At 42.9% G+C, this 18,071-nt stretch overlaps 5 protein-coding genes across 13 annotated transcripts; 3 read left to right on the forward strand and 2 right to left on the reverse strand.

The window, feature by feature from the left end:
* The first annotated feature begins 59 nt into the window (after nucleotides 1–59).
* LOC108044353 (intraflagellar transport protein 122 homolog) lies at nucleotides 60–4,575 on the forward strand. 2 transcript variants are annotated; one of them, XM_017123344.2, is made up of 11 exons: nucleotides 60–235; nucleotides 308–538; nucleotides 846–2,294; nucleotides 2,348–2,830; nucleotides 2,893–3,167; nucleotides 3,257–3,404; nucleotides 3,469–3,669; nucleotides 3,729–3,849; nucleotides 3,909–4,065; nucleotides 4,122–4,399; nucleotides 4,459–4,575. In XM_017123344.2, the coding sequence occupies exons 1-11, from the start codon at nucleotides 171–173 to the stop codon at nucleotides 4,552–4,554; spliced, it is 3,504 nt and encodes a 1,167-aa protein (XP_016978833.2). In that variant the 5' UTR covers nucleotides 60–170; the 3' UTR covers nucleotides 4,555–4,575. The 2 variants fall into 2 exon arrangements, with proteins under 2 accessions (XP_016978833.2, XP_044313792.1); XM_044457857.1 differs by having other exon boundaries at nucleotides 4,122–4,567.
* LOC108044389 (NADPH-dependent diflavin oxidoreductase 1) lies at nucleotides 4,556–6,435 on the reverse strand. Its single transcript, XM_017123390.2, has one exon. It carries the CDS (start codon nucleotides 6,377–6,379, stop codon nucleotides 4,634–4,636), a length of 1,746 nt encoding a protein of 581 aa, XP_016978879.2. The 5' UTR covers nucleotides 6,380–6,435; the 3' UTR covers nucleotides 4,556–4,633.
* Nucleotides 6,436–6,539: 104 nt separating this feature from the next.
* Nucleotides 6,540–9,579, forward strand: LOC108044383 (speckle targeted PIP5K1A-regulated poly(A) polymerase). Of its 2 annotated transcripts, XM_017123383.2 has the most exons (3): nucleotides 6,540–6,627; nucleotides 7,331–7,738; nucleotides 7,792–9,579. In XM_017123383.2, the coding sequence occupies exons 2-3, from the start codon at nucleotides 7,333–7,335 to the stop codon at nucleotides 9,363–9,365; spliced, it is 1,980 nt and encodes a 659-aa protein (XP_016978872.2). In that variant the 5' UTR covers nucleotides 6,540–6,627; nucleotides 7,331–7,332; the 3' UTR covers nucleotides 9,366–9,579. The 2 variants fall into 2 exon arrangements, with proteins under 2 accessions (XP_016978872.2, XP_044313646.1); XM_044457711.1 differs by lacking the exon at nucleotides 6,540–6,627 and having other exon boundaries at nucleotides 6,798–7,738.
* LOC108044352 (tRNA 2'-phosphotransferase 1) lies at nucleotides 6,648–7,274 on the forward strand. Its single transcript, XM_017123343.1, has one exon. The coding sequence runs from the start codon at nucleotides 6,648–6,650 to the stop codon at nucleotides 7,272–7,274; it is 627 nt and encodes a 208-aa protein (XP_016978832.1).
* Nucleotides 9,442–16,904, reverse strand: LOC108044351. Of its 7 annotated transcripts, none has more exons than XM_044457709.1 (5): nucleotides 16,688–16,904; nucleotides 14,241–14,299; nucleotides 12,353–12,640; nucleotides 11,633–12,255; nucleotides 9,442–11,206 (listed from the first exon to the last, which is right to left on the reverse strand). In XM_044457709.1, exons 3-5 carry the CDS (start codon nucleotides 12,621–12,623, stop codon nucleotides 9,977–9,979), a joined length of 2,124 nt encoding a protein of 707 aa, XP_044313644.1. In that variant the 5' UTR covers nucleotides 12,624–12,640; nucleotides 14,241–14,299; nucleotides 16,688–16,904; the 3' UTR covers nucleotides 9,442–9,976. The 7 variants fall into 7 exon arrangements, with proteins under 7 accessions (XP_044313644.1, XP_044313640.1, XP_044313643.1 ...); XM_044457705.1 differs by having other exon boundaries at nucleotides 12,353–12,709; XM_044457708.1 differs by lacking the exon at nucleotides 16,688–16,904 and adding an exon at nucleotides 15,066–15,522 and having other exon boundaries at nucleotides 12,353–12,709.
* Between the last annotated feature and the right edge of the window lie 1,167 nt (nucleotides 16,905–18,071).

The following is an 18,071-nucleotide window of genomic DNA, read 5'->3' on the forward strand; positions in this document are numbered from 1 at the left end:
AGCTTTAAAAAGCCATGACCAACGGAAAAACCAGACAAAGTGTCATCACTAGCCGAGACGCCAACTTTTGTTGTGGATTTGGTTGCCATGGAATCTGTGTGTAAACAACGCACCTGAATCTTGGAATTTTTACCAACTATGCAGGATTAACCATTTCATTTTGTGCAATAATGAGGGGCGTTTTGAAATGGCTGGAACGCATCGAGTTTCCCAACAGCAAAGAAAACGAGATCAGGTAGAGCTTTCTCGCCCGGATAAACCACAACCTGTTGCTCCATAACGGTAATCGGTAAACCCCTTTTTCCAGTGTCCACAATGTTTGCTATGCTCCCGATGGCAGCCAGTTGGTGGTGGCAGCGGGGGATCGGCTGCTCATCTACGATCCCAACGACGGATCCCTGTTGAACACCTTAAAAGCCCACAAGGATACGGTTAATTGTGTGGCCTACTCGAGGGATGGCAAGAGATTCGCCAGCGGAGCCTCCGACAAAATGGTCATCGTGTGGTCACCGCAGCTCGAGGGACTGCTCAAATATTCGTGAGTACACAGGAAAGAAATCAATACAATATTAGATCCATTGAATGATTTTTCATTTGATTTCAATATAGTAATACAATATTATTTCAATTCAATAAGCACAATATATTAAATCGGCTTTTTCAAACCATTTAATTTGTTATTAGAAATGTAACAGACTGAGAAAAATAAAAACTATTCAATCTTTTTTTATAAATCTGCTTTATTTTCAATAATATAATAATTGTGGTTCAGAATGATATTTTTTTATTTTATTCAATTAATTTATTAATATTAATGCAACATATAATGTAAACATATTCCACAGGCACGGCGACTCCATTCAGTGCATGAGCTTCAATCCCGTTTCGCACCACCTGGCCTCGTGCTCCTTGTCGGACTTCGCCTTCTGGTCGGCGGATCAGAAGGCGGTGCAGAAGTACAAGATATCCGCCCGCGTGAATGGCTGCTCCTGGACGAATGACGGGCAGTACCTGATACTGGGCCTGGCCAATGGCACCATTTCCATAAGGAATAAGTTGGGCGAGGAGAAAGGGCGAATAGATAGACCAGGTGGCCCCAATAGTAACGTGTTCAGTGTGCAGTGCTGTCCGGCAAGCGGTAGTGTGGACACCATCGGCGTCGTAGACTGGAGTCAGACGCTGTCGTTTCACACCTTGAGTGGCCAGATGATTGGCAAGGAACGAACACTGGGCTTCGATCCATTGTGTCTGCAGTACTTTCCCAATGGAGAGTTCTGCTTGGTCGGTGGCTGTACTGGAGGACTCCACTTCTTTACCAGAGAGGGCATTCGGTTGGGCACGCTGGGCGACAGTTTCGATACCTGGATCTGGACGGTGGCCCTGCATCCGAATGGCCAGTCCTACACCATTGGCTGCCAGGATGGAACACTGGCCTGCTTCAACATCGCTTCGAGCACCGTACATGCTTTGTATAGGGAGCGGTATGCCTTCCGTGAAAACATGTGCGACGTGATCATTCAGCACTTGATCTCTGGTCAAAAGGTTCGCATCAAGTGTCGAGATTTGGTCCAGAAGATAGCCATCTATAGGAATCGATTGGCGGTTCAGCTCCCAGAACGTGTTGTTCTCTATGAACTGAGCTCTGGAGAGGATCAGCCCATGCACTATAAAGTGAGAGAAAAGATCCAGCAGAAGTTTGACTGCAGTTTGCTGGTGGTCTGCGGTCGTCACATCGTCCTCTGCCAGGAGAAGCGACTACAATGCCTGGATTTTATCGGTGTCCTGCAACGAGAGTGGATCATGGACTCGTTTATAAGATACATTAAAGTCACCGGTGGACCTGTGGGAAGGGAAGGACTGATGGTGGGCCTCAAAAATGGCCAGGTGTTCAGGATCTTTCTCAACAACTCGCTGCCCCTGCTGATCACCACAGCTGTGTCTGCGGTCCGCTGCCTGGATATAAACTCAAAGCGCAGCAAGATCGCCGTTGTGGACGATGTGGGTCGTCTGGTGGTAAGGGACATAATCAATGACACGATTTTGTACCAAGATACGGGTGTAAACAGCGTCACATGGAACACACATCTAGATTCCATGCTCTGCTATACCCATACCACGGGTGGACTAAGTGTTAGAGTGGGAAATCTGCCACCAAGGGCACCGCAGAACATGCATGGCGTGGTGGTGGGACTTTGTGGAGCCACTGCCTTTTGTTTGCGGGGGAACATCATGCACAATACGCCGCTGGCTCTGGGTTCCACCATGTGGCAGTTCATCGAAGCTGGATTGTTTGAGTAAGTAGTATACGCTTATATTAAAACCCATTTTAATATTTACTGATTTACAGGGAAGCTTACCAGGTTGCTTGTCTTGGTGTGACTACCAGCGACTGGGAGGGATTGGCCCAATCCGCTCTAGAGGCCCTTCATATCAACATAGCCCGCGATGCCTACGTCAAAGTAAGGAACCTTCCCTGGCTTAAACTGATCGGTGAGCTGCGGGATCAGCAGCAGCGGTCGGCTGTGCCTAAAGAAGTCCTTTTGGCGGAGAACTGCGCGTTTGCAGGAAAGTTCAAGGAAGCAGCTCGTCTATTTCTTAAATGCGGCCAGTCATCGAGAGCACTTGAGATGTACACAGACCTGCGGATGTTCGATCTGGCCCAGGAGTATATCAAGGACGGGACAGCGCAGGAGAAAAAGGAACTGGTACGCAAGCGTGCGGAGTGGGCTTACTCGGTCAAGGAACCGCGTGCTGCTGCCGAACTTTTGCTTTCAGCTGGCGAGAACCAGAAGGCTATTGACATTGTTGCAGAGCAGGGATGGGCCGACGTGTAAGTTAATCAAAGAAATTAGATTTCAAATCCTGTTGTTAATTTAACTATCCTTGTTGCAGTCTATTCGATATTGGACGTCGGTTGAGTTTAACGGAACGCGATGCTCTGGAGTCAGTTGCCCAGAATCTGAAGACCCTCAAAGCTCTTCCTCTGGCTGCTGAGATTTTCAAAAAACTGGGGGATGAGGCCCAGGTCGTGCAGCTGCATATTGAGGTTCGTGACTGGCCGGAGGCTTTTCGATTGGCAGATTCTTTGCCAGAACTACTCCCCACAGTTCACTACCAACATGGACAATGGCTGGCCGAAACGGATCAGTTTATAGAGGCACACCAGGGTAAGTGCTTTTAGTATATAAATAAACAAGTTAATGTTTATTATTATATATTATTTATTATCATCTTGAATGAATATTTTTGTTTTCAGCCTATTTAAAGGCAGGACGTACCAAGGAAGCCAATCGTTTGCTCAAACAATTGAGCAATACGGCCATCGTGGAGGAGCGCTATTTGGATGCCAGTTATTTTTATTGGCTGTTGGCCAAGCAATATTTAGATGTATATCATGCAAAGGAGTATGTTAAACACTATTTCTAGTTGAGACCTTTTAAGTAATATTTTAACATTGCTCTTTCTCAGTGAACAAAATCCCATTGACCACCACCTGACAGAGTACAAAAATCATTTACGTATTGCCAAGGTTTATTATGCCTACAGCGTCATATATTCTTATATGAAGGAACCTTTTACCACACATTCCCCAGTAAGTCTTTTTAACGTGAGCCGCTTTATACTCAACGAAGTGGAACACAAAGGTGTGCCCAAAGGAGTCAGCATGTTGTAAGTTATTGTTTTAAAATGTATAAACTGAATCTATGTCAATTTATTTGTGCTTTTAGTTCGGTTCTTTTTACTTTGGCCAAGCAAGCCAAGTTTCTGCAGGCCAACAAATTGTGCCTTCTCATCAACAAAAGATTGCAATCCCTGAAGCCACCAGCAGGAGTCCAAGAGCAGATCGATGTGAGTAGTTAAAGGTTTTTTTCTGTTCCAAAATGACTAATTAAAATTAACTTTTTTAGCTCAATTTCTTGAACAGCAAGGCCTGCAAGAGTGGCTTTAACGATCCAGAGGAGATCCTGCCACTTTGCTACAAGTGCTCCAACTACAGTCAACATTTGAACAGCAATTGCTGCCCTACCTGTAGGCAGGATTACATTTTCTCATTCGTTTCTTTTGGTAATGAACTTTCTCCTGTTTTTACTTTCCTCCTAATTTACAAATGTACTTTTCAGAAATATTACCCTTAGTACAATTTTATCCAGAAGTGGATATATCAGATTCGGAGGCCGAGCGTTTGCTGCTGGCTCCTGCAAAACACGCCGAGGATTCGGATCCATTCAACGAGGATGTGGCCAGTGCCTTGCCATTAAGCCTGGATCGCAATGGTCTGCGTGCCATAGATCCCAATCATGTGTTGATCCTCAAACGGAGAGGAAAGAATGTGCGAAATGTTTACTATCGCAATATATTACCTGATTTACAGGTTACTTATTGTCCCCAATGTCTGCTGGTGAGTTCAACCAAAAAACCGAAAATCCATATTTGGTTTTATAAGAAATCCTTTTTCAGCTATTCTATGCCGAAGATTTTGAGCTGCAGGTGTTGCAAAAAGGTTATTGTCCGTTTTGCCACACATCTTCGGAAAAGTTGCTGGAAGACTTTTGAATGCCTTATATAGATTTTAACAATATAATTTCCGTCCAAAACTGTACAAATAGAATGATATACTCAAATAAAATAGCTTTTACGCCCAGGTCTCCTCCTGATATCGCCGCTGCTTGATCATCAGATCCACGTAATCCGCATCGCCATCGAGAATCTCTATAAATGCCTCTCTTACAGACTTTGGCATGTTGTTAGAATTTCCAGCCACGTAAATAAACGCATTCCGGTCTTTGATAAGCTTTGCCAAATGAGCACCATTCTTGGTGATTAAATGCTGGACATACACCTTATGGTCCTGATCCCTCGAGAAGGCTATGTGAGCTTCAACCTGCTTGGCTGTGGTCCACGTGGAGAAGTCCTTTTCAAAGTGGTAATCAGCTGTCCTATTCCGGCAACCAAAGAAGACAATCAAGGGACCAATGGAGGAACCTGTTGATTGAGCATGCAATCGATTTTGGATGATACTGCGAAATGGAGCGATGCCCGTGCCAGGTCCGACCATGATTAGTGGAATGTTTAAGTCCTTTGGCCAGACCATGGTTCCTTTTTTGACCACTCCACGCAGTTCTGCTCCCGATTCCAGATTTTTAAGCCAATTGGAGCACAAACCCAGCCGCGGTGTATGCATAATTGTTTTGTACTCCACCACAGCTACCAGCAAATCCAAAGTTGGGGAGGACTCATCCGAGGCAATGGAAAAGCTGCGAGGCTGGATCAGTGGCATCATTTCAAAGAGCTGCACTAGCGTTAAACTGGCGGTGGCATGCCGGAAATCCTCCAGAACCTCCAGGAGACTGCGCCGAGGTCTGTTTACATAGGCCACCAGATCATCGATACCCTCGGCGGAGCAGAACTCGAGAAGCTTCTCTTTTTCCATTTCATCACTGCAATTCTGACCCAGGACCTCGAGGAATCGTTGCCGCGGCTTGGCGCTCAAATCCCAAACATATTTGGCTGCCTGCTGGAGGCTTAGTGGAATGGAGTAGGCTTTGGGAAGGGGCATGTCCAGGTGGGCACTGGTTATCTCCACGGCAGTGCTCTCATCGAAATTCAGTTTGTGTTCGCGGGTTAGGTCGAAGAATGTTTTGACAGTATCATCGCTGTTTTGGGGCTGAACATCGAGCACATCGCCGGGTTCCCAGCTTAAATCTTCAGTTTGGCTTTGTAGTCGCAAGAAACGTACATCCTGAAAGTGGTTCTCCGCCGTAGTCCTTTGATTTTCAATGATTTTAAAGGAGTGGGAAGGTTGCTTTTGTGTCCAGAGCAGGGTTTCCGATGGAGTATTAAGGGAATCCCTGGGTAACTCTTTAACGAACCACTTTCCTATTTGGTTACTGCTGTTGAGCTTGCTTTCGTCCAGACCAGAGATGCCCTTCAATGTCGCCCATAGATCCTTTGTCCAGGCTAGAGATACGCCCAAATGTCCGTAATCGTGCTGATCATCACACAGACCCACTGGGCACACGGATGTGGCGCCCAGATTCAGCAACCGCTTACTGAGTTTCTTGGCTGCATAGTTAAACTTCGGATAGCTGGAGTCCCCGAGGCCGAGGCATGCGAACTGCATTCCTTGCAAGGATTGGGCTGGTAAACTGCGCTTAAGCAGGAACCGCCAGGCCATCTTCATGTTGTCTGGCTCCACTCCATCGCCGGTGGTGGCCACCACGAAGACCACGAGGCGCTCCTCGATCAGATGGGACATTTCGTACTCCTCGAAAGAGAGGACAGGACCCTGGAAGCCCAGCTGGTGGGACTCCCGCCAAATCTGCTCCGCCACATCCTGGGCGGTTCCGGTTTGACTGCCATAGAGCACCAGCAGCCGCATATTCTAGAACTTTTAAATACAAATTTGAATTACTAATGAATTTGTTGATTTGTGTGTGACCACAGTACCAGTGACGCAATAACCCATTTCCGGGGAATTCCTTTTTGGCAAAAAGAAGAGATCAAAAGAAAGTGGTCAGTTATTTTAGTGGGAACACGTTGTTTCACATGGTGTTCTAACGAACCAGACGCGGTCACACTAATTAAAATTGTTTTGATACGCAAGCCACAAAATTGTTTTGTTTAAAAGTAAGTTTTATTCGCAAAAAATGGCCCCCAAAAGGCAAATCGATGTGCAGCTGAGCAAGAAGCTGTCCTGGTTGCTGCGGCACGGTGCGAAATCGGAGGGGATCCACATCAAGGAGGATGGCTTCGTTAGTATATCTGATTTGCAGGAGCACCCGCGGTACAGAACCTTCACGCTAGAAAAACTGGAGGAGATTGTGTCCACGGATGCAAAGCAGCGATATACTCTTCGATGGAATCCAGATTGCGGCGTCCACGAAATTCGCGCCAATCAAGGACACTCGCTTTCAGTGGTAGAGGGAGAAGCCGGCGGACTGGACAGGATTACCCATATTGGACAGGTCCCTCTGGCAGTCCACGGCACCTACTACCGCCATTGGGATGCGATAAAGAGGCAAGGTCTGAGTAGGATGAAGCGCAACCATGTGCACTTTGCCAGCAGCGATGATACGACCTGCACCCTCAGTGGATTCCGCAACGATTGTCAGATTTTGATATATCTTAATGTAGATAAGATTCTAGCGGATGGCATTCCCATCTACCGCTCCAGCAATAATGTACTGCTCTGCCCAGGAATCAATGGCTTTATACCCAAATCCTATTTCTTAAGGGTGGGGGACAGGAAAACGGGGCAGGCACTTACTTTCTGAACATTGTTGTTGAATAAACCTGGCCGTCAAGCATTAATTTAAACGTGTTCTTGCAGAAATGCCGGCTCCTGCCTCGGAAATTACCCCTCCGCCTGGGGATGTTGGCGATAATATGGTGCTGTGCATGGTCTGCGCCGCGCCCTTCCAGAACATGCAGGATTGCCTGGCCCACGAGCTGCTAAAGCATGCAAGCAAGCCTCAGAAACAAATGCGACAGCGACTGAACGCCATAACCAAACTGTTCACCAGCGCACAAGCACAATCCGAGCGGAATGAGCTGCGGGAGGCGCTTGAAAAGTCGGCACCCGGTGGCCACCTGCGCACGGTATTGGATTTCTTTGCCAGTGATCTTCGAAAGATGGAGGCCTGCTTCGGCCACGTGCGTAACTGCATAGAGAAGGAAATGAGAGGCAGGGTTAGGGTTTTTCCCTTTGGTTCACTGGTCACAGGACTGGCCTTGAAGGGTAAGTGGTAACCAGCAAAAGAAAGACACCTAACCTGTATAAATTTCCTCTAGAAAGCGACATAGATTTGTATCTACAGCCCTGCGGAGAGCAGCCACCCATGTTCCACAAGCAGCTGTACAACAAGGTCTCATACTTTTTACGGCGATCCAAATGCTTCGAGGATATCTGCACCATTCGTCATGCCCGTGTACCCATTATCCGATGCAAGCATCAGCTTACCGGACTTAACATAGACATCAATATGTCCAATCCGAATAGCACATATAACTCGCGATTTATAGGCGAACTAATGTTCCGCGATGAGCGGGTCCGCGAGCTTGGCCTGTTCCTGAAGATCTGGGCTAGGAAGCTCAAATTGATTGGCCACGGCAGCATGACTAGCTATTGCCTAGTTACCTTGATCATCGTTAACTTGCAAGTGCATCAACTGCTGCCCTCTGTCAAGCAGCTGCAGTCGCTCTGCCCACCTGTTAATATGTGTGGCGTTAACTATGCCTATAGTTTGGACCTAACGCCACCGGTTTCAGCTCGATTGACCACGCTGGAGCTTTTAAAAAATTTCTTTGTATACTACAGTACTGTCAACTTTGAGAAGAGCATTTTAAGTCCGTTTTTGGGCAGCTGCCTCGACAAGGAGATAACACTGGGTACGCCTGGCGGATTTCCAGAGTACGACGAGCAGATGCAGCTCATGCAGGATGCGACAGGTGAGCCCCCGGAGGCTTTTCAGCTGGATCGGGCCATGTGCGTACAGGATCCCTTCGAGTTGCAGCATAACGTGGCCAAGTCAGTGTCCCAATCGAATCTCTGCTATATCAGGCAATGCATAATTCTGGCAGCTCAAGCATGCAGCGATCAGGAACTAACTTCGCAGCCAGAGAAGCTATATGACTACTTATTATTTGGCTTGGCGGACAAGCTCGTGGCTGACAGGTTAGTGGCGGACAAAAAAGCGGAGAAGGCCACTCCTCGAAAGCAACAAAAAATAGAAGTTGTCCAGACGCAACCGCCAGTCTGTGAGCCGAAAGAAACCAACATCGAAATGGCCGGCATATATAATGCGCCGCCAATCGTTCGATCGCACGTGATCACGCCCACCACAAACGATCTCAAATGCTTACGCTCTGTTGTTCTGAGCCGCAATAAAATAGATGAGAGTCGACCGATATACTACTACTGGTTGGCCTGCTATGTGGACACCATTAAGGACGTGCTTACACAGCTCTATGCTTTGAATATCGAGCTGAAGGAGTCAGAGGAACCGGGATACTACAAGTGGCTCATCAGCATCTCCTACGACACTTACTCCGGACGCTCTTTCCAACGTGGAGCGGGTCAATCATTCTTTGCCCACCAGCTGCAGCAAACAATCGAGTTTTCAAAAACCCGAGTGGGCAATCCACAATATGCGGTCAATCTGCGCGGCTACTTCTCGTTGCTGGCCAGTGAGGATTACAAGGAGCTGCGCCTGGATGTACAGCCACTACCCGGAGATCTCCTTGGACTGCAGCGCAATAGTCCGCTGACTAAGCTTTTCAAGGCGTTCAAAAATCTGCTGGGCAACTACAGCTTCAAAGAGAAAGCCAGTACCTGGGAGTTCTGCGCCAAATCTGACCAAAACTGACTTCTTTACACTACTGAGTAATCTCTTTTATGTACATACCTTTCGATTTCAATACCAAATTAATTAGACGCTTCAATTACTCGACCTTTTTTTTCTAACAGAATTATAATTTGAAGTTATAATATCATTATAAGTTAAACACAAATACTAAATCATAAGTGTAACATTTAGTAGTTAAGCGACTAACTATATAAGTAAATATGACTTAACTAATTATTGGCAAATCTCTTTTAGAACAAGGAGAACAATTTATTTACAAGGGTAACAGTTAATCCTTAAATATAAATATACAAGAGTGTTTCTCAAATTTCTACGCGTTTTTAACTAATAGTTAGGGCATCAAAACGTTTTCAACAGAATGATGAAAATGATAAACAAACTCAAAAACTTTAGAAATCCTATTCTGAACATATTTCCTCGATTTTATAATCAAGAAATATTTTCAGAGACCCTAATTAATATTTATAAATCTTGAGAACTTGCAGATGCACATTTCAGGCATAGAGAGGAAGAGACTCCTAGAATATAAGATTAAGATAATTGTACTGCCAGATTCTAATCTGATTAACGGCACTTGGGCACTAGCCTTAGTTCTAATCCTACTGCTACTTCTATCCCTTCTTTTTTCGACAATAACAATATTTTTTGGCACCGAAATCACTCATGCAATCCGCCTCTCCACTGTAGACGTTCAACCGGCTCACAGATCCAGTCACCAGAACGGAATCATCAGTGCGGTTGTGCCGCAAGGTGGCCTCGTACTGGCCCTTATTCGGCGACGTGACGAAAATCAGTCGATAGGTGTGCACCTCCTCCGGATCTAGGGCATTCTGATGCGCCCGGAAAGCGGATTTGATGCTTAGCAGGGAGAGGGGAGCACACAGCTTGGCAAAGGTTCCGTTTCGGAACTCTGCCACATAAGTGTTGATGTAGCTCACCACCCGCTTGCCGAGCATCCGGGATTCCTTCGAGGTGGTGGAGATTGTAGAGTATTCCCAGCAGGTGCACCAGTGATCCGCGATGCCCACATCGGAGCAACTCCTCAGCGGGGAGACGGGTCGCAGTAAACTCTGGCATTGCGGACAATCGGGTGCCGGCCCCAACGATTCCATATCGGTTCGTCCGGTTAGAGAGAGGATGTGCTTCATGGTCAGATGGAGATCATAGGGCGTGGTCAAACGATTTCTGTTCAACTGGAGGCCACGCACAAACTCTGGATGCGCGCGACGCAGGTGATGAGGTAACCAGATGAAGATAGCCGGCAGTCGTTCCTCCAAATGACCTGACCAGGTGGCCCTCGTGGGTCCGAACCGCATGCCATGGTCGCTGAAGAACACCACCACACTGTTGTCCATGGTGCCTTGGCGCACCAGTTTCCGCAGATACTCCGCCATATAGTCATCCATGCTGCTCGTCTGAGATATATCACTGTGGCTGTGCGTGTTGGTCCAGAAGAAACCAAAGTACGTATCGTTTAGGAACCTCCTGGTGAACTCCAACCCATAGTCGTACACGTGCTCCGCCTCCGTCTCGTAACCGAGGCAGTGCAGCAGACCATTGACCGACGTGTGATCCAGCTGCTCCTCGGCAGCAGAGAGATAGGGCCTCAAGTAGTAGTCCGCCGGCGGATTCTCGAAGCCCTTCTTCAGGTAGTTGAACGTGTTGATCTTCACAGCATCCTCCGCGTAGGCGGTGACGTAGCCCCTCTGCTGGTACTGCTTCCAGATGTAGTCGCACTTGTCCAGGCCCCCTTTCACGTAGGGGGAGCACGCCTGCATGGCGTTGTGGAGATTGAAGCCCGTGGCAACTGCCATGATGTTCGGGAATGTGTTGTCGTCCACCTGACGATAAAAAGGGGATATTGTGAAGATTCTCCAGAATATGTATTCTTTAATAATGAACAATTTAAAAATAAATTTTTATTTTATATGTATGTTTGTACATTGCAGATAGATAACTGCAAAAAATTAACCTGATTACAAACGTCAACATTTCAACAGTTTAGAATGTGTAAATAGGCTTTTAGGTTTATTATGTTAAGATTGTATAAGTTCTAAACAAATGTCTGAGGGACAAGACAAATTGTTAGGTGCTAAACACAGTCATGCTCAATCATTTAAGATTCAATTTTTAAACTATGGTTTTTTGTCGAATTTTACTGCATTGTAAACTTTTATGATCTTTGACATTAGAGTAATTAACAAAGAGAAAAAGTTGACATTTGTGATTCATTTTCTAAGTTGGGCTTTTAGATCATTCTAACTCACCTTATTATAACCAGCCAGCTCGAACCATCCGTTGTCGTAAAGATATTGGGCTGTTTTGGGCATGGCCCTGATCAGATTCACACGGGAGATGCTATCGATGCCGAGCATCAAAACGCTTGGAGGTCGCACCTTGGCTTCATTCTTCGTCTCCTCCTCAGATGCCTTTTGGAGTCTCTGCTGCACTGCCTCCTTGACGGGAACGGTGGCATGGCCATTGATATAGATCTGCCGTCCGCCGGAATCACACTTGACAATGATGCCCTCTGCGGAATTGGGCAGTTCTGTGCTCCCCTTGAAGGTTTGGCACTTGGTGTACTTCACATTCATCTCGCTGACCCGCTGAACCTCCATGTAGCAGCAGTGCAGCTTGGTACCCACCGGGTACCGACTAAAGGCAGCTCCATCGATGCTGAGAAGGTACTTTTGGGACTTCTCCTGGAACTTGACCTGGGTCAAGGGCGGCAGCTTCTGACAGGCCTTGTACTTGAGTCGCTTAAAGTGACGCATTACCTCGCTCTTGTAGGGATCAACCTCCATGATCCGGCAAGAATTGCTGTACACCAGGAAGCCTTTCGGCACAAATTCAATACTCTCATTAGATGTTTCAGGAGGCAGGGTTTCAACTGGGCATTCACAAACATAAGGAGGGGAAAGCAAATCATAATAGCGTGCATGCAAAACATGAAAATAAAAAACAGGTCATTCTCTAGCTAGACTCACCATCCATCACAGTGGACTGATGCTGAACTGCAACATAGTTATTCGAACGCAGGACATCCAGATCGAGGACTTTCGCCCACTCGGGTCGTCCGATCAGGAAGTAACAGAACACAAAGGACACCAGCAGGCCGAGCACCGACTTCCTGCTCACGGGCAGGGATCGATGCTGGATGGCATGGAGGACTCCTCCGCTCCGTCGGGTCATTTGGACTTCCAGCTCCTCGGTCTCTGAGCAGTCGGATCGCTCCAGCAGTAGGCGTTTCTCTGCCATGTCATTTAAGCTCTCGGCTATTCATGTCCACAAATAAATGAGTACTTAATTAATCAAAACCAATCCAATTGATTTTAATAGTGCAACTGAAAATTTAGTTAAACAAAAATTAAAATAGGTTGAAGTGAATGTATGCGGGTTTGATATTTCAATTATATTTGCTGGACGTATAATTTAAAGACTGCTATATGGAATTTATGATTTGCAACAATTAAATAATGTAAAACACAAAGCATACAAAAATATTCTTAGAAAACACCAGGGACCTAAAATAATCATTTATTTTGTTTTAATTGTGATACTCCATTTGGTTGCTAATTAAATATTCTTTTTAAATTCGCATTGATCACTGACGTTTACTGAATGATGATTAACTTCCCTTTAATTCGAAACAATAGATAAATAGTCGGAACTTGTGGAGTAGAAAAGATAAGTGATAACGAGCGCGGTATGTGTCTTGCTTCCCAGTATCTCTGATTTCTCCGAACAAATTTAATTTAGAGCAGGAATTTTGGAAGATGATTGACTCGCCTTTAACACGAAAGAATAAATAGTCAGATATTGTGTACTGGAAAAGATAAGTGATAGTGTAAGTGGTGTGTGTCATTATACCATTGTCTCGCCTCCCAGTCTCTCTAATCTTCCCAATTAATATTAATTTAGATCGGGAATTTCGGCAGTTTGTGTGACCGCTTTTTGAATACAATTTAAACAATCCTTGGCACTAAATTTGAATTTTCAGACTATTTATAGTTATTATTTTTGAGTTTTATAATATTTATCATAAATGACTTAAATGATCAAAATATTTCTCAGAAACTGCGACTCCGCTTCATTTCGCTCAAAAATATGACTCAAAGTCGTTGCAGCTTTTTTATACGGAATTAGGACAAGATTAAAAAGTTTACTTGTTAGTTGAACCCTATTGCTTACTGATAAATATAAAAAAAAAACTCATAAGTAATTATAACTGAAAAAAAATATTCTTTTTCTTTTATTTAAACTTGGGTTAGTGATAACGGTCTCTGGCTATCACTACAATTCATTATAAATGATCTTAGCCAAATATATTATTTACAGCAGCTGTTAATAAAAATTTAGATATTCATTAATTACATAACCCTATGGTTTTTGTAAACAATTTTAGTAGTTAATTTTAACTACCTCTCTGAGATTGCTCTCGGCCACTTGTGCAAAAGCTAAACTCATTACAATTGCAACTGAACAAATTGTAAACATGGGAAAAGAAATAAACTATGGAGCAAACAAAAAATCCATTTTGTCCAAAAATAATAATTAAGTCTTTAAGTCAGGGGTGCTCACTCACTGCCCGCATATGCCCTCAGCATATTTTACAATACATTTTTCACTATCTTCTTTGTGTCAATATCCGCTGGTGATAAGAACAAGCTGACCAACAATAATTGCAATCATGTGTGCATTTGATTTTTATTATTTGTATCCTACGGTATTAATGCACTACAAATACTGTTTGTACTGTTGAGTGAGGACCCCTGTCTTACACATTAAAAAACTACTTTCTTTAACTCGCTGTTTTTATTTATATTTGTAATTCTAAATAAAAAATTGTTATTGGTTTAACAAAACAAGACTAACCTTTGGAATGTTTATTTCAATGTGTTTGCTTTATTGGTGTATTATTGTTGATTTCGCAACTGAAATTGAAAGCGTACCGTTAAAAAATAGCTGACGAATGCAAAACACCTGAAGTTTTTTGGCTGTAAAATTAATTTTCTGTTATTACAAAGGTCAGTTGGTTAAGTGTGGTTTTTCTTTTGCAAACAATGAATAAATTAAGTATTTTGTTTGCACCGCTTGCAAAACCGAATACGATAAGTCTGATGAGATTATAATTGACAATGTCCGGAACTCTGCATGTTAAAGGTAATTTACTAATTAATTATTTCATTATTATTCTCCACATTTTTGGCACTGATTTGTCACTCTTTCGCTACTGATTCTCAAAATAGTATTTTGTCTTGTTCAATAGCTAATCGACATATAAATTATAAATAGTTTAGGTTCATTAGAGATTTTGTCATATATGTATTTATTTTTAGATTTTTAGCACTCTTATGTGTATTGAAGTCTCATAGATTTACATAATTAAAACAAATATTTGCTTTTCACTTAATGGCACTAGTCGCATTGAAAGGTATTGTTTTGTTTGTTTGGAAATTTTATGCATTCATTCATTACTGATTATATATTTACTACAGGCTTTTTGTATTCAGCTTGTTTTCACACGTGGTAGTTATCGGGTCAACAAACGTTTGCTTATTGCAGCAGCACAATAATATTTTCCTATGTAAGTTCATTAAACACATTGCAAGGGGTCTTTATTTATGGGTCCGATGTTTGCTCAGTGCCAATAGTGTTCCTCAGCCAAAATGAATATAAATAACCTTTTATTTGGCCAACCTTGACTGGGCCCAATGAAAAGGGGCTGGCGAAGGGGTCGGTTTTCGAATTTAATTAATGGAAATGCAACGTCTGCTAAACTACATCGCTTCGACGTTCTGCTAAGCGATTCGTCAGCGGTCCGAACACTATAACGGCAGAATCGCGAATGCGACGGAGCCCAAACATAGAAATAAGGTAAGTAAGTAAGGGAATCTGAATGTGGAAATAACAACAAAGCTTTTTATTCCTCATGATGGATCCCCGCTTCAGCGGCATTATTTCATCGATCACGACGCCGTTCGGCGGTCATTAGTTTCCACTTTTTGCAGTTTCGTGTAACAAACATTGATTAGATATTTTGTTGTGTTAATCCATGACACGTTTTTTAGATAGCTAAATATAATTATATGCTTTTGGTACCCAGTACTGGGATAACAGAGGTAGACTAGCTTTGTGGAAGCGTTTGCCACCGATAAAAGGAAAATTTGTTTCGAGATATTTCGGTACTAATATACAAATTGTAATTTAATTAATTTATCTCTAAATGACAGCCTTTATATGGAAATTATGTCTTAACATTTTCTTTCGAATATTACTTATTTTTATTCCCTTAAATGCCAAGTTGTGAATATAAATCTTGTTTTGTTAAAAATTGTTAAAGCTAAAACTTATAATTCGAAGTGGTATGCATAAAAAAGCTTAATATGGCACAATATTTTACACAACACGATAAATGCTCGAGCATTTAATCCGAGGCTCAAAATATGCTGGCTGCGATAAGCCCCAGTTTTGTTCCTATATTTGTACATTTTAAATGAAGACAAAATATATATTGTTCATAAACCGGAACTGCTGTGATAACAGTTAATTGCTCGAAGAACTATATACGTAATATTAAACGAAATGTTGAATATGTACATAATATGCTGCGTTTAAAATTTGTTGTTGTGGAGATATTTCCAACTTCGATTATGCCCCATTTTGCAACATTTATGACGGAGGCGTTGCAGTATTTAGCAGTCTTTATCTAATTGAATTGTTCGATTTGTATGGCTTAACAATGTTTAAATAAATTAGCGAGGGACTGACAAAGTCTGGCATTAAAAAGTGACAACACTTTTGGCGTGGCTTTTAATGACTAGCCGTGGATCAAGATAGTGCATTGCATTTTAATGGCGAATGCACTTGGGGGGGCCTTTTAAAAAAGCTACATATAATGGATATAATAATGAAAATATAGTTTGGGGAAATGGGTGAGGGGCGAATGACGTGCCAGGGGTTCCGCTGCAGGATACTTTGCGGATGTGTGAGTGTGTCGAGGACACTCAGCGGTGGTAAAAATAACACACGCACATACGGGTGTATATATGGGCTTAGGGGGCGGTGGGAGGTACTATGTCAAGTTCCATTGAAGCGAACTGCTTCTGTTGCAGCGTCAGCGTAAAATTGCAATCGTTTTGTCGAGCACACTGCCAACGGATACAGATACAAATGCCAGATACACAGATACAAAAAGGACGCACACGGATACACACACACACACTTTCGCGCGAACATTGCGAACTTTTCCGAACCGCCTGGAAATTCGTTAACACCCTGCGTATGTGGCAGTATTCATCCAGTTTTCGGGACACACTCACTTGGACTCATCGCCATATGTACATCCCTATTGATTGCATCAAATATACAAATATTTGTAGTGTGATTTGCAGCTGCTCCTTAGAATTGGACGATGCCCGACACAAGTCCTCGCAGGTCCTTGCTGGCGAAACGGATAATGCGATACGACTGAACGACTCAACGACTGAGCAGCTGCGGCTGTTCTGTGCGACTGCCAGCGAACGGAGACCTCCGACGAATGACGACGAACGCTGCCGATGTGAGATTTTTTACACCCTCGCTGTGGGGCAACAACAAGCGGCAGCCACTAGCAAAAACAACGCGGAACATCAGCCACATCAAGCGGAGCACTAAAAAAAAATATGGAGAAACTTTGTTATGTTTACAAAATTATACTATAACAATAAAACCTCTCCAAAATTAGAAATAGAATGTGTGAATGAAAAACTAAACTAATGTTTACAAAATTGTACTTTAACAATAAAACCCCCCTAAAATTAGAAATAGAATGTTTAATAAAAGTAATTATAATTGAATAGATACTGACGGAGAGATAGACGGACAGTTTAACTCTCCTGTGGCAAGGTTATAAAAAAGGATTTAACTAAATGTCGATGTTTTAAATGTTCGATGTTTTGGACATAAAGAGAGTTTTAAATTTTTACAACACTTAATTAATTATCTGCACATACTTTTAAAATGATTAATATAATTTTTTTATTTCAAATACATTCAAAGGATGAATACGTCACTCTACAATCGTCACTACGTGTAAGGCCTTCTACAGAAATACGTTCATCTTGATCTAGCAACAGAAAATTTGGTTCTTAAGAATCTAATCTAATCAATTAAATAATTTTGAGTAAAGTGTGCGATTAGAAAGAATACCCTGATTTAAGAATATAAATAAAATAATAACAATCGACAGTACATTAATTAAACGCAGTTTAGGTCAGAAACTGTAGATATCATAAAAGTTGGACTTGATTGTTAAAAGCTAACTTAAAACCATTTGAGAAAGGGGGTGGATAACAACAAAACATTAAAAACAATATTTATCAAAAATAGTGCTAGTAATTTTTCAACTCAGTTCTGGGCGTCCTCACGAACTGTGGATGCCATTAAACAATAGAGTTTTTTTTTATTTATAGTTGCATGATTTTTAAGACATGAACATAATCTGAAAATGAGCAAACTATTTCTAGAATTGTATTTTGCGATACATTTTTGAAATATTAAGTCTTTACCTAAAAAAATGTCACCAAACTTTTTAATCTGTAGTATTTGTATATTCAAAGTACTTTCGCTGCCACGCCCGATAGTAATTTTAAAGTGACTTATACACCGAAATTATCGACCTATTTTCGAATGATGTCATCCACATATAAAGCTTGGCCTCCTATG

The sequence above is a fragment of the Drosophila rhopaloa genome, unplaced genomic scaffold (genome assembly GCF_018152115.1).
Source record: "Drosophila rhopaloa isolate 14029-0021.01 unplaced genomic scaffold, ASM1815211v1 contig_163, whole genome shotgun sequence".
Lineage (NCBI taxonomy): Eukaryota > Metazoa > Arthropoda > Insecta > Diptera > Drosophilidae > Drosophila > Drosophila rhopaloa.

Excerpts from the sequence above, each read along its gene's own strand:
- LOC108044353 (XM_044457857.1), top strand. The coding sequence starts at position 171 with ATGAGGGGCGTTTTGAAATGGCTGGAACGCATCGAGTTTCCCAACAGC. Across the intron at positions 3,850-3,908 it reads GAGTCCAAGAGCAGATCGAT|CTCAATTTCTTGAACAGCAA; the intron begins GTGAGTAGTTAA and ends TAACTTTTTTAG. Across the intron at positions 4,066-4,121 it reads TTTCTCATTCGTTTCTTTTG|AAATATTACCCTTAGTACAA; the intron begins GTAATGAACTTT and ends TGTACTTTTCAG.
- LOC108044389 (XM_017123390.2), bottom strand. The coding sequence starts at position 6,379 with ATGCGGCTGCTGGTGCTCTATGGCAGTCAAACCGGAACCGCCCAGGAT.
- LOC108044352 (XM_017123343.1), top strand. The coding sequence starts at position 6,648 with ATGGCCCCCAAAAGGCAAATCGATGTGCAGCTGAGCAAGAAGCTGTCC.
- LOC108044383 (XM_017123383.2), top strand. The coding sequence starts at position 7,333 with ATGCCGGCTCCTGCCTCGGAAATTACCCCTCCGCCTGGGGATGTTGGC. Across the intron at positions 7,739-7,791 it reads CACAGGACTGGCCTTGAAGG|AAAGCGACATAGATTTGTAT; the intron begins GTAAGTGGTAAC and ends AATTTCCTCTAG.
- LOC108044351 (XM_044457704.1), bottom strand. Across the intron at positions 12,256-12,352 it reads TCAGTCCACTGTGATGGATG|TTGAAACCCTGCCTCCTGAA; the intron begins GTGAGTCTAGCT and ends GTGAATGCCCAG. Across the intron at positions 11,207-11,632 it reads AGCTGGCTGGTTATAATAAG|GTGGACGACAACACATTCCC; the intron begins GTGAGTTAGAAT and ends TTTTATCGTCAG.